At 35.7% G+C, this 14,045-nt stretch overlaps 1 protein-coding gene across 1 annotated transcript in view; it reads right to left on the bottom strand.

The window, feature by feature from the left end:
- Nucleotides 1–2,121: 2,121 nt before the first annotated feature.
- Nucleotides 2,122–14,045, bottom strand: part of BBOX1 (butyrobetaine (gamma), 2-oxoglutarate dioxygenase (gamma-butyrobetaine hydroxylase) 1) — a 67,141-nt gene continuing 55,217 nt past the window's right edge. Inside the window, exons 5-7 of the mRNA XM_006883712.1 lie at nt 11,690–11,886; nt 5,258–5,424; nt 2,122–2,282 (exon numbers count right to left, since the gene is read on the bottom strand). Of these exons, the coding sequence (XP_006883774.1) occupies nt 2,122–2,282; nt 5,258–5,424; nt 11,690–11,886 (525 nt within the window). The remainder of the gene's footprint in view (nt 2,283–5,257; nt 5,425–11,689; nt 11,887–14,045) is intronic.

The following is a 14,045-nucleotide window of genomic DNA, read 5'->3' as shown; positions in this document are numbered from 1 at the left end:
AGCTATTCTACTATTAGGAATATACCTCAAGAAAAATGAGGCACAAATGAAGATATGTACACCAATGTTCCTAGTAGTGTGGTTCATAATAGCAAGAAAATGGAAACAGCCCAAATGTCAGTCAACAAACAAATGGATTGAGAAATTGTGGTACATTCACACAATGGAATACTAGGCAGCACTCATGAGGAATTTATTTAGTAAAATACTATATAACGTGAGAGTCTAGAAAGCATTATGCTGAATGAACACACTTAGTCTCATAAGGACAAATACTGCATAAAATCATTATTGTAAAAATAGAAAGATAACTATTAAGATGTGGATAAAAGCCCAAAGGGGAAGGGAAAAGGAATAAGGGGGAGGAGGGTAAGGAGGGAGGGAAGTCATGGGATCAGAGTTTGGTGAGCAGAGGTAGAGCCATAAGCAATTAGGATAGATGAAATGGGAACCCAAAAAGATGAGTTGACAGTGGGTATAGATTAGTGGTGATTAATTTTATAAAACATGGTGCATGGTAATGATTGTATAAAATACGATGTGAAAGAATGTGGAAAGCAATATATATCTATATCTATCTCTATCTCTATCTCTATCTATCATCTATATATCTATATATTTCTATATATCTATCTCTATCTCTATCTCATCTATATCTATATATAAATTTTGTATACAAACCAAGATAAAATTTTAAAAATAAAAAAAAATCCTTATTGTACACTACCTTTTAAATTGTCATTGATGTGTTGGATTCTGTTGATTTTCTATAACACTAGCTCATCCTTCCATAGCTGGTTATGAATTCTACTTAGTCATGTTTTTTATTATTATTATTATTGATATGTTATTAGATTCTATAGGCTAAGATTTTGTTAAGGATTCTTTGTACTTACATTCGTGAGGGATCCTATGGTATCATTCTCTTTTTCAGTTATGACTTAGCCAAATTTTACCATCAAGGCTACGCTCTCTTCATAGAATTAATGTGGGAGTAGCACATCCTTTTCTAGGGTCTGGCATGATTTGCCAACCCTTCTGTGAAATACTGGTAGAATTTGCCAGTGAAGTCATCTGCAGCACACTATTTTGTTGTTGGAAGGTTTTTTACTTTTCAAGTAACCTGTTCATTTTCTTCTTTGGTGATATGTCTGTTAAAATTTCCTACCTCAAATTGTTTTGAGTACTCTGTTTCTAGAAATTTGTCTGTTATTCTAGGTTTACAAATTGAAGTGTAGTTGTTGTTGTTGCGTTGTTGTTAGATACCGTCTTGATGAAACCAACTCCTAATTGACCCTCCAGTGGGTTTTCAGGAGGAGATTACCCATCTGTCCCATGGGACAGAGTGTAGATTTAAACTGCAGGCCTTTGGTTTGGCAGCACAATTCCTTACCACCGAGCCACCACAGCTCCCTTACTTTCTTTGTACTCTGTGTCCATTTTTTCCCCCAGTTGTTTCTGTTGGAAAACATTTCATATCCTCTCTTTTGTCTTTTGTTCAATTTGCTAGTGATTTGTTAGTTTTTATTAATCTTTTCAAAGAATCATGTTCTAGTTCTTTCTATTGTTTTTTTATTTTCAGTTATTTCTGCTCCATTTATTATTTCCATTCTCTTGGTAAGTCTGTTTTTTCAGCTGTTCTTTTTCTAATTGCTGGAGATAAGAAGTTATAATGTTGTTTTGGTTGCTGTTTCAGTGTGTATGTAGTGCTATAAATTGTTTTCTAAGCAAAAAAAAAAAACCCAAAAAACCCACAAACCCACAAAAAACCCCAATAACCAACAACAAAAAGCAAAACAATTTCTTTAAAGAAAAGGTTTTATTTGATATGAACACTATAGGCACTGTAAATTTACATATGAAGAAAGGAAATGAAACTAATATATAACAAAAATGAAAGTGTTTTATTTTTAAAAGAGAAAGCATTGCCAAAATGTCTAAAAAATTTAACAATGTATATGACTATAAAGAAAATCATAGATTTAGGAAACAGTTAAATACTCAATGTAAATAAAAAAAATCTGTGTGATTTGGATAATAGTCTATAAATATCCTAAATACATTTGCCATATCTTTCTGAACACACTAATTGTAGTCCTACTGACAATAGAGACAGAACTTTCAGTTTCCATTTTCCACACTCTGTTTTAAGATACGAAGCCTTGACATCACTACATCCCAATCTGCGTATGCTCCTTCTAGATGGCGGGAGATCTCCGTTCCTGCTTCGTAACTACGTCGACCATGAAGTAAGCGCCAGTTATCAAAAGTAATCACATCACCTAGATAAAAGATTTTTCAAGATAAATAAGCATATATTTAAATTATTTGCATATTAGAAATGGTAGCATACAAACACTACTGCTTCTTGGTTAACATTAGGTAATAGTATATTAAATTCTTTCTATAAAGTTGCCTATTCACTTTGCCACAGAAATCAGTTCACTGAACACAAATTCTTAGGTGTTATTATGTTTAAATTGTACTGGTAGTGCTGTTAGAATGATGTGTCAATTTTTTGCATTATAATGACTGATTGTTAACTGCTAATTAGAAATGTTTATCCAGTTTAATAGACTAAAATAATTACCAAAATATTCTTTACTTGATGTACATTGTTTCTAATTTTCCAAAGAATACTAAAGAAAGAGTACTATTTCACTTTTTGATATAAGAAAAATGGTTACCAACAAGTTTTGAGGTTTACCATAATCCATACCATTAAAGGGAGGATCTTGGATTATAATCTCTATCTTTTTGGATTTTATTCTTACAGTGCTCTTATTTTATCATGTTTCCTCTCTTAAAATCAATTTTCTGTGACTATATGGCAGTGAATTATGGAAGTTTCCAGTATTACTTCAATATACCAAAAGATCAATTTAAAACATAATCATAAATGAAAAGAATTTTCCACTTGGACAAATAACAAGCAGAGAGAAATTTTGCTTTAACTATTAACATAAAACTTTCAGGTTTGGTTCTACATTATTGAGAAGAAATTGTCCCCCAAAACATGTGCTGTTATATAATCCTTTATTTCAAATTTAAAAAATACTTCAAATAGTGCTTTATTTCAAGTAAGAGTATCATAGATCATAAGTAAAATGTTGTTGTTGTTATGTGCTGTTGAGTCACCTGTGACTCATAGCAACCCTATACACAACAGCTTTGAAACTTGACCTATCTTGAGGCAGTCTCCCTGACTCTGACACAGCTACCCCTATTGTCCTAGTTACTGTATCAATCCATCTCACCCACGGTCTTCCACTCTTGCGCTGTTCCTCCATCATTCCAAGCATGATGTCCTCCAAAGGACATGTTTCACTTGGATATGTGCCCAAAGTATGTGAAATGGAGTTTCAAAATCCTTGCCTCCAAGAAGAAACTTGGTTTCACCCTCTCCAAAACAGAATTACTTGTTTACTTGGCAGTGCATGGTAAGTTCAAGACTCTTTTCCAGCACCATACTCAAAGACATTGATTCCTCTTCTTAGTCACTGTCCAGCTCTCTGATGCATAGCAAGTAATTGTGAAGACTATGGCCTGGATCAGGTGCACCTTAATCTCTAGACTGACATTGTTGCTTCTCAGTACTCTGGAGATATCCCTGACAGCAGATTTTCTCAGTGCAATTTATCTTTTGATTTCCTGATTGCTGGTACAAAGAGTGTTGATTATGGAGCCGAGCAAGCTGAAATTGTTAATAACTTCAATCTCTTCTCCATCTTTTGTGGTGCTGCCAGTTGGCCAAGGGTGAGAATCTTTGTATTCTTGATGATGAGCTTCAATTCATATTGAAGACTACAATACTTGACCTTCTGCAGCAAGTGTTTTGTGTTCTCCATTTCAGCAAGCAAGGTTGTGTCATCTGCATGTCATAGGTTGTTGACGTGTCTTCCTCCAATCCTGACATCACATTCCTCCTCATAAAGCCCAGCCTCCGGAATGATTTGTTCTGCATAAAGATTGAAAAGGTGTGGAGACAGGACACATCCCTGACACACTCCTTTCCTGATTTTGAATTTTGCAGTGTTTTCTTGCTCTGTTCTGAGGACTGCTTCCTAGTTTGAGTATAGTTTCACATAAGCACTATCAAGTGTTCTAGGATTCCCATTCTCCTCAAGGTTAGCCACAGTTTGTTGTGATCCACACAGTCAAACGTCTTTGTAGGTCAATGAAACACAGGTAGACATTCTTCTGGTACTCTTTGCTTTCTGCCAAGATCAATCATAAGTAAAATAGATAACTATTATGTGACTTTTAGTGAGAATCTGGGACCAGTTTTACTTATTTACCAGCATAAGCTGGTAAATTAAGGATAAACCATGGTTTATATTTTGTTGTCAGGATATAATAATCTATTATATGGAAGTTTTATTGAGTCTATTGCTTGTTTAGGTAACTCTGGAGATGTACTCCGAAGGGAGGTACAATGCTAATCTGATGCTAATACTCCCGTGACTCCATGAGACAAAGACGAACAATGCCTCTGGTGCGATTTAAAGCTTCCAACGCCAATGGAAGGTCAACTGTGAGCCAGGTTTTGACTTGAAGGCAGAGATTGCTTGTCTTTCAAGTATTTATTTATTGGTTGGAGATTATTAAATTTCATTTAATGTTTACTGACTTTGCTCAACTGCCCCCCTAAATATTGGTGATCAGTCCAGCCAGCAGTGGAAGAAATGACTGGTGATCTGATTCTGTGAAAATGAACATTCACTTCCATCAGTTCAGTCTGGCTCCTAGTGACCTTCTGTGGGACTTCTGAGAGGAGACTACCCATGTCTCTCCCAAGGATCTACTCATTGACTGGACCACTGGAGAGGCATAGTCTTTGTTTCAGCAGCCCAACTCCCAACAGACTACACAACCAGACCACTGAAGAAAGTCCCATGGAGCCGTTCTCCTCTGTAACAGATGGGCTTCTATGAGTCATGATAGACTTGACAGCAATGATGGGGGTTTTGTGGTTAATATTTTAAAATATTTTTTTAAAGGATAGAAGGAAATGTTATTAAAAATTACAAATTGGAGAATCAAGAGAGCAGGAATTATTCAAGAATTTAAGAGTTTAAGGAGTTAATTTAGGAGCGTAAGAAGTTACTCAAGAAATTACTCAAGCAATTTCTTGCTCATCAAAAATTTGTTAAGGCTTCCACAAGCCATATTCAAGAAAAGCTCTTGGTATCACACTAAATCATTAATTTGAAGAACACTCCATCCTTCAGCTATTTTAGAAAACGTATTCACTGACCTGGATTCATTTTGAAGGTGAACTTGAATTCTTTGCAGTTCATGAGATCAACAAACTCCTTCAGAGAGGCATAAAATGGCTGAACTCTTTCTACAGGCACATCAAATATTGTGTCTCGGGTAGCATTGTTGAAGTTGATTCGGATCACTTGTCCTTTATCATTTAACCTAGTTTTTTAAAGGAAAATTTCAAATATTTAATTCATGAAGGATCTTTTAACACACTAGGAATATATTCTTCTTTAAGGATATTTTGAAGACAGAATCAAAGAATTCAAACATTTGCACAGAAGATACTAAGGTTACCTATGGGTGCAATGTACACATTCTTTTCCCCCAACATTCACTTAGAAACGGATTTTTGAAATCTTGCCAGAAAGGCTATGAAAGAAGAGTCAATTTAATGTTTAATTGTTACTAAGACATTAATTTTTTCTATCAATGAAAGTAATTTTTTCTTTATGTCTTGTAGGCATAACATTAGTATATTGTTCATGACATCATATTAATAAGGATTTGACAGAAAAAAATTATTTCAGGTTTTAAAGATATCTTTAATATTGTAACTGATTATGGTCCCTCCTTGCTTTGGTTTTCCAAACTCAAAATAAATGGAAATCTATCACCAGGAGACATGTTCTACTGTATGATAACTATAGCTAGCTCCATGTGACTTACCGCCTCTGAAGACCTGCTGGAGGGTCAGGCTGTGGGTTGATTTTGACTCAGCAGGAACAATACAACAGCAAACAATAAATCTTCATCTACTTGGATCCACAGTCAACACCCTTGACAGCAATAGTCAAGAGATCCAAAGATGTGGTGTTGTTGTTATGTGCTGTCGAGTCGCTTGTGACTCATAGTGACCCTATGTACAACAGCCTTAAACTCTGCTCTGTCCTGTGCCAATTGTACTGTCTCCGACACATGCATCCCGATTACCCCAGTCACTGAATCAATTCACCTCAAAGAGGGTCTTCCCCTCCTGCACTGTCCCTCCACCCTACCAAGCATGATGTCCCTCTCCAAGGACCGGTCCCTCTTTACAACATGTTCAAAGTATGTAAACCAGTTGTCAAGGACCTCTCCAAAGAGCTAAAGAACAAGGATACCAATATAAAGACTAAGATGTACATGATCTAGGCCATGATTTTGTCAATTGCTTTCTGTGAATCTAAAAGTTGAAGAAGGAACAAGAATGACAGAAATATAATTGATGCCTTTGAATTGTCACGTTGGCCAGAATACTGAATATCCTATGGACTTTTTTTTCTTTTATCCTCTGGATAAAACAAAACAAAACAAAACAAAACATTGCTTGGAGTCATGAAACCAGGGTGATCCTTAAAGGCAAGGATGGTGAAACTTTTCACATACTTTGGGCATGTTGTGTGTGGGGGGCATTCCTCAGGAAAAGATATCATGCTGGGAAAAGTGGAGAGTCATAGAAAGGAAGACGACTCTCATATTAGATGGCTCGGCACAGTGACTGTAACAGTAAGTATGTCCAAAATGGTGAGAATGGCACAGCATAAAGCAAAGTTCTGGCTTGTTCATAGGGTAACCATGAGCTTTAGTAGACTTACCTGCACATAACAAGCATTCTGAATAAGAATCTCTGCTCAAATGGCCTTTAAAGATTATCCAATAGAGAAGTTAGGGTGATATTGGTAGAATTTAAACCAGATAATCTCATTTCTGGTAAATATGTTGCAGCTTTTCATTATATTACTCAAGGTACAAGTTAATGTTCATATAATGATCTACAAGACCCTAAATGAACTAACCTCAATCTGATTTACTCTCCTTGTATTTTTTCCTTTATTTATTCTACTTCAGTTATATTAAAATTATTACTCTTTCCTGGACATCCCAGACATATTCTTAGGGACTTCTTGAGGTCTTTGCCACAGCAGATTCCTTTACTTCCATCACTCTACTGGGCAAGCTTCCTTACTCTTTAAGTCTTTGCTCAGATATCATCTACTGACTGATAATTTCCTTGCTGTTCTATTTAATGTTCCATTTCTTCAAGTATCTGGTTCTTAGTGTGTCTTACTTTTCTTTGTTTCTAAAGGACTTTACATTTTAGCATTCACGTAAATTATGAATTGGCTTTAATTTGTTTATTCTCCTCTTCTCCATTAGAATGTAAGCTCTATGAGAATAACGATCTCAGACTGTTTTGTTCCCTAGTATATCTCAAGTGTAAACAACAGTGGCTGCCCGCAATAAATACTCACTGAATTAATAAATGAAGATGATGCAGATACATGAAATGATAGTATAAATAGACTGAAAATGTGGTTATCTGCTAGATGACTTTATTTTCCTATTATTTAGCTATTCCTGTTAAAAGAAACATATAATTAAATTCTGAAATAGGAAAAACTCCAAAAAGTCATTAAGTGAGGTCTGATTAAATCAGCCATGTCCTATGAACATAGTGTAAAATAAGGGAACTTTGTAGGTCCTTGGAAAAATTGTGATGAAATAAGGCTAAATGAAAAATATAGAACAGAGTGTCCAATGCTAGGAATGTATAATTGGCAACTTTTGGGGCAAATGTTCTTGGTTCTTTTTTTGGTTCACTTGGTTCTGTTGAAGATGAGTGCTCCAGAGGATCAGAGATAAATATGTGAAGCAGTGACACGATTCTGTAAGACACTATCATGGTGGACAAATGCCAGGCAATGCTATTTGGCATTTTCTTAGCCTTTGACCATAATGATGCTGGAAGAATAGATGTGGATGTAATTTAGGCTGTGAATCACCTACCTTTGTAGGATCTATTGGAAAAGAAGTGTTTTCCTTGTGCTGTGACTAGTGTGATTACCAGATGTATGGATAACTTCAACTTGAAGCTTCTGTGGACCATTTTTCAAAATGAATCCAAGACCCAGAATTACAAAATTAAAAGGTAAAGAAATATCTGAGTAACTACAGATGACTTTGATTATCTCTTAGCTTTACCTAGTCCCAATTATGTTCTTTTATTTCTGGCTTAAAATGTTAGTGAAATTATGGTGATCATAATTATGTTGTTGTAGTTGTTAGGAGCCATTGAATTGAATACAACTTATGGTGACTCTATGAATAACAAATCGGAACCCTGTTATATCCTGCGACATATTCATCGTCTCAGACATACCTGAGCCCATTGTCCATGGCAGCATTTACTGTCTCAATCCATCTAGTCAAGAGTCTTATTCTTTTTTAATTTTCTGACTTTCTAGTTTTCCAAACATGATGACTCTCTCCAAAGAATATAGTTTCCTATCAACATGCTCAAAGTATGGGAGATGAAGCTTTGTCATCTCTGCTTCCAAGGAGCACTCTGGCTGCACTTTCTCTAAGCCATATGTCTTTGTTCTTCTGGCAGTCCATGGTATATTCAAGTATTCTTCTCCAATACCACAACTCAAAAGCATCAATTGTTTTTTAAAAAAACTTTTATTTTTATATTATTTCACTTACAAAATTTTTATACATCTTATTTCACACTATTCTTCATTTACACTGTTTCATATAATCATTCTGTTCATTATATTTTATAAAATCAATCACCATTGGACTATGTACACTATTATTCTTTCTTTTTAGATCCCCACCTGATCGTTCCCATTTTCTTTACGCCCTCCCTCCACCCATCAAATTGTGAAACTCTGTGATTTCACCCCTAACGATCCTCACCCCTCTGCTCCAACTCCTCCTCTCCTGTACATATTTTCCTTCTATTTTTATATACATGTCATCCAATTTTCCATACATGTTATCCTTCTATTTTTACAATAATGGTCTTTTGCAGTACTTGTCCTTATGAGATGGAGTTAGTTCACTCAACACAATGCTCTCAAGTTTCTCCTAAGTCCCGTATGTAGGATGTTTTCAAAATCATTGCTCTTGATGGCTACATGGAATTCCACTGTGTTAAAGTATCACAATTCCTCTATTGATTATATCTACAAACATGTGTGGCAAAGCTACAGAAGAAGCCCTAAGACCTAGATAGAAATATGGTTCAATTTCCAAGGCACTTGGAGATAGTATGATGAATAAGACAATGTTACATGCTCTTCCTTAAGCTTCCTAGGAAGAGTCAGAGAACCAAATGCCCAACACCTACTGAGGCAGGACCTTAGAGTTTAGTCTAAGAAAGCAAAAGAGTTTATTTGAACCAAAGGGAAAAAGGTTATAGTGGAGATCCACAGGGCAGAACAAAAACAGAATTATGACCTTGAATCTATTCCACCTGAATTTAAAATTAATCTCACGAACACACTTGACACTTATGAACAAAACCAGATGAGTTGTAGGGTTGCGTCAAGGATAGCATCCATAGTACTTGAAATAGACTTTATTTTTCAAGGAAGTTATGAAGTTACAGAAAAAAGTGGTAGAGAAAAATCCAAGAACATACTTGGCATATTTCAAGCTGAAAGAACGGGAAAACAAATTCAAGTCTCAAGGTACAATACTGAAGATTATCTGGGCAAAGTCTTGAGTGATTCAAAATGTGTCAAAAGAAGATGAAAGAAATATGCAGAGACTATGTATCAAAGAGATTTGGTTGACACGCAATCATTTCCAGAAGTAGTATACGATGAAGAAGCTTGGCTACAGTGACAGCACTGGCAAATAATAATGCTCCAGAAATTGATGGAATCCAGTTGACATGTTTCAACATATAGAGGCAACATTGCATGTGCTCACTTGTCTATGCCAAGAAATTTGGAAGGCAGCTACATGACCGACGGACTGGATGAGCTCCAGATCCATATTTGTTCCCATTCCAAAAAAAACTCCAACAAAACCCCAAACTGGTGATATGGAATATGGAAAGTAAGGAACAATATTAATATTGTATGCAAGTAAAATCTTGCTGAAGATTATTTTAAAAAATATTTAGAACAGTACATTGATAGGGAACTTCCAGAAATTCAATCTAAATTCAGAAGAAGACTTGGAGGAGGAGGTACATTATTGATGATGTCAGAGATGGATCTTGCCTGGAAGCAAAGAATACTGAAAGATGGATGGATATTTGTGATTTTTTTGACCATGCAATGGCATTAGACTGTGTGGATAATAATAAATTACGGATAACATTGAGAATGATGGAATTCCAGACCACTTAATTGTACTCATGTGAAACCTATACATTAAACCAAGACGCTGCTATATGAACAGAAAAAAAAAGAACATGGTATGGTTTAAAAATCAAGAAGAATGTGCATCTGAGTTGTATCTTTTCACTGTAACTACTGAACTGTATGCTGAGAAAATCACTCAAGAAACTAGTCTATTAGAATGTGGCATCAGGATAGGAAGAAGATTCATCAACATCCCACCTTATGCAGATGCATAACCTTACATGCAGAAAATAAAGAGGAGTTGCAAACTTGCCTCAGAAGATCAAAGGCTTTCAAAGACTTCAGCCTTCAATCTGCATTAAGTCTTCATATCAAGTACAAGTACTTAACATTGGGCCAACAGGCAATATCATAAAAGATGGAGAAAAGATTGAAGCTGTTAACAATTTGATTTTGCTTAGATCCACTATCAACAACCATGGCAATAACAGTCAAAACATCAAAAGGTGGGTTACTTTGGGGAAATCTGCTATAAAGGACTTTTCCAAAGTTCTGAAGAATACGTAAATTTAAAGACCAGTGTGTGCCTGATATAACCAATGGTCTTTTTAATTATTTTCTATGCATGAGAAAGTTGGACAATGAATAATGATGATGGAAGAATTGATGCCTTTGGATTGTGGTGTTGGCAAGAGTACTGAACATCGCGCAGACTGCCAAAAGAACAAACAGATACATCTTACAGGAAGTTCAACCAGGGTTCTCGTGAGAAGCAACGATGGTGACAATTAGTTTCACATAATTTAGATGTGTTGTCAGAAAGGGCCAGTCCTTGGAAAAGCTCTCATGCTTGGAAAGTGAAAGGATCAGAGATGAATACCCTTAGCAACATGAATTGACACAGTGAGTGTAATAATGGCCTCAACCATATCAGAGATGGTGAGCACGGCACAGGAGAGGGCAAGGGTCCCCCATTTGTTGTTCGTCTATAGGGTCACCATGAGTTGTAGCTGACCTGATAACACAATAATTAAAAATCGAGTCTATGTAATCTTTGTATCACCTTCTCTTATGTTAAGAGGTATCAGAGACTTTATGTGATTGAATAAAGAACTAAATTAAATGGAATTGAATTAAATGAAATTTAATTACAGTAGACGCTTTTCTCCATCCTCCCCTTTCACCCTAAAATTGGATTAATGAGCTAATGAAAAATAATGCTCTGGGAGTAATCAAAGCTCTCTGTTGTTTTAGGTTTATGGAGTTCTCCGCCCCCTCCCCCCACCCCCCACCCCGCCCGTCAACCATTTCTCAATGCTAGCTTTCTTACTGATACTTACTCTATAATTTTGTGCTTGGATTGTACGGAGAAATCACAGTAGTCCACTCCAATGTCTGTAAAGTCCACAAATGTGGAGGACAAAATCTGGAATGCCCGAGGATTTTTTTCCTTGAGTTTTTGGCATACATTAAACCCATCTATGATTTCTGAATCACCTCCAGTGACTGTCTGCTTGATGCAGTGCAGAAGTTGAACCTATGAGAGAGAAATGGACAAATGTGCCTTACAATGACATACATTTACTTTCTTCAACACCATGTTACAGAATGATTTGAAAAGATATGAATGAGCTAAAGTCAACAACTCTTTTAAAATACTGTCTGGTGTCAGCAGAGAGAGGTTCAGGGAAGAAAAAGAAACTTGTAATAAAACCTTTGTAGTCCAAACATATTTGAACACACAGATATTAGCATGATAAAATTAAAAATGACATTTATTAGTAAGTAAAAAGGTACATTTCCAAGTGAGCATATCATGCTGGAGTAGTTTGGGAAGGCTTCACCAAGAAAATGGGATTTAAAGTGGGGAAAGGACGGTGGATATATTATGGATTATGCACAAAAAAATAGAGTAAATCAAATGGCTGTGATGGTGAGTTCACTGGGATCAAAGAGTTTGGCTGCAGCAGAGAACAACAGGGAATTAATTGTAGATCAGGTTTGAAAGGGAATTTTGAACATCACCATGCAGTCTTGAACATCAGATAAAAGTTTGGGACTTTCTTTTATGCACATTGGGGACTCATTCTAGGCTTTTGAATGCAGTCAGCACTGAGTGCTAAGAATTTGAATTTAGTCTTGTTATATAAAATCGAGAGTGTGTGGGGATGTGTGTGTGAAAGAGAGAAAGAGAAGAATGGTGACATAGTAAATAGAGTCTAAAGGGCTTATGTTTTTGTTTTCGGGTTTTTTTTTAGGTGCGAGGTTATGAGATAATCTTTGTTGATAAACTCCAAAAAAATAGTCAGAAGAAGAAATCAACAGGATAAGAAGTACTGATTAATCTGACTTTGAAAATGCTTAACATTATTCCATTTCCCGTTTTATTCTTTAAAGCCTATTCCATCTCACTTCTCCAACCTATCTGTGGTGGGGATGAGCTGAGCTAATTAGTTTGGCTCTTGACCCTGGGGTTTTAGAACATCTCTGGAGCATATTTAGAGCCAATTGCTTTGTGTATCTCATCCCCTTAACTTCCATCCAAATAGTTGACCAGAAGGGTCATCTCTCTGTCACTATTGAGTAAAAAAAAAAAAAAAAAAGTGGTATTTCACAATCAACAAAGTAATTTAAAGCATGTGAAGCCAAATACTAGTTTAGCTAATATTGGCAAGAACAATGAGTAACAACAGGGGCACAGAGAAAACATACTGGCAAGAAAGCATCTGTCAACATGATGGAAAAAAATGACTGGTTTTTGGCCTTGATCTATTTTTCTTTCATTAACTAGACGATTGCCCAATTCTTCCACTTCACTTTTCTCTTGAAGATGGAGGTTTCTGTGTACTTACTTAATTTAGACTGAAGATAGAGACAAAGTGTGTTTGAAAAAGTAAACTCTCTGACTATTTACTTTCTGGTTAAACAAGGTGATAATTTTGTAAAAAAAAAAAACCCAACAAAAAACCAACACAGCTGGTTTAAAGAAATCAAACTTTTGTAAAAATATGTCCTGGAATAGTTTGACTACATGTTTAATATTTCCAACCTTGAAGAGAAGTCTAATAGATTTCTAATAGGTTCTTCTGTAATAGATTATTCTCCTCTTTGTACACTCAGTTCTCATACCCCTTTGTAATCTTTGTAGCTATGCCTATAACAGACTGAGCCTATTGTTCCTACCATTAAGTCCAAATTAAAATTGTATTTAGTGGCAATACTACCAAAGACAATTTACATGTTCAATGCAATCTCAATACAAATACCAATTCCATTCTTCAATGAGATGGAGAAGGCAATCTCCAGCTTCATTTGGAATGGAAAGAAGCCCTAAATAAGCAAAGCACTCCTTAAAAATATTACTACACTGCTGTGATAGTTAAGATAGCATGGTACTGGTACAATGACAGACACATAGATCAATGGAATAGAATTGAGAACCCGGAAATCAGCCCATCTATTTATGGTCAACTGATTTTTGACAAGGAGATAAAATCAGTTAGGTGGGGAAATGACGGCCTTTTTAACAAATGGTGCTGGCAAAATTGGAAAACTATCTGCAGAAGAATTAAACAAGTTCCTCACTTCACTCCATATACAAAAACCAACTCAAGGTGGATCATGGACCTAGGACTAAAACCAAAGACTATAAACTTTATTAAAGAAAAGCTTGAAAGAACTTTAGTAGTCCTAATC

Source organism: Elephantulus edwardii, unplaced genomic scaffold (genome assembly GCF_000299155.1).
Source record: "Elephantulus edwardii isolate Elephantulus edwardi_28Jun2011 unplaced genomic scaffold, EleEdw1.0 scaffold00029, whole genome shotgun sequence".
Taxonomy (NCBI): Eukaryota; Metazoa; Chordata; class Mammalia; order Macroscelidea; family Macroscelididae; genus Elephantulus; species Elephantulus edwardii.
Note: the sequence above shows the minus strand (reverse complement) of the source record. Positions and strands in the feature narration are given on the sequence as shown.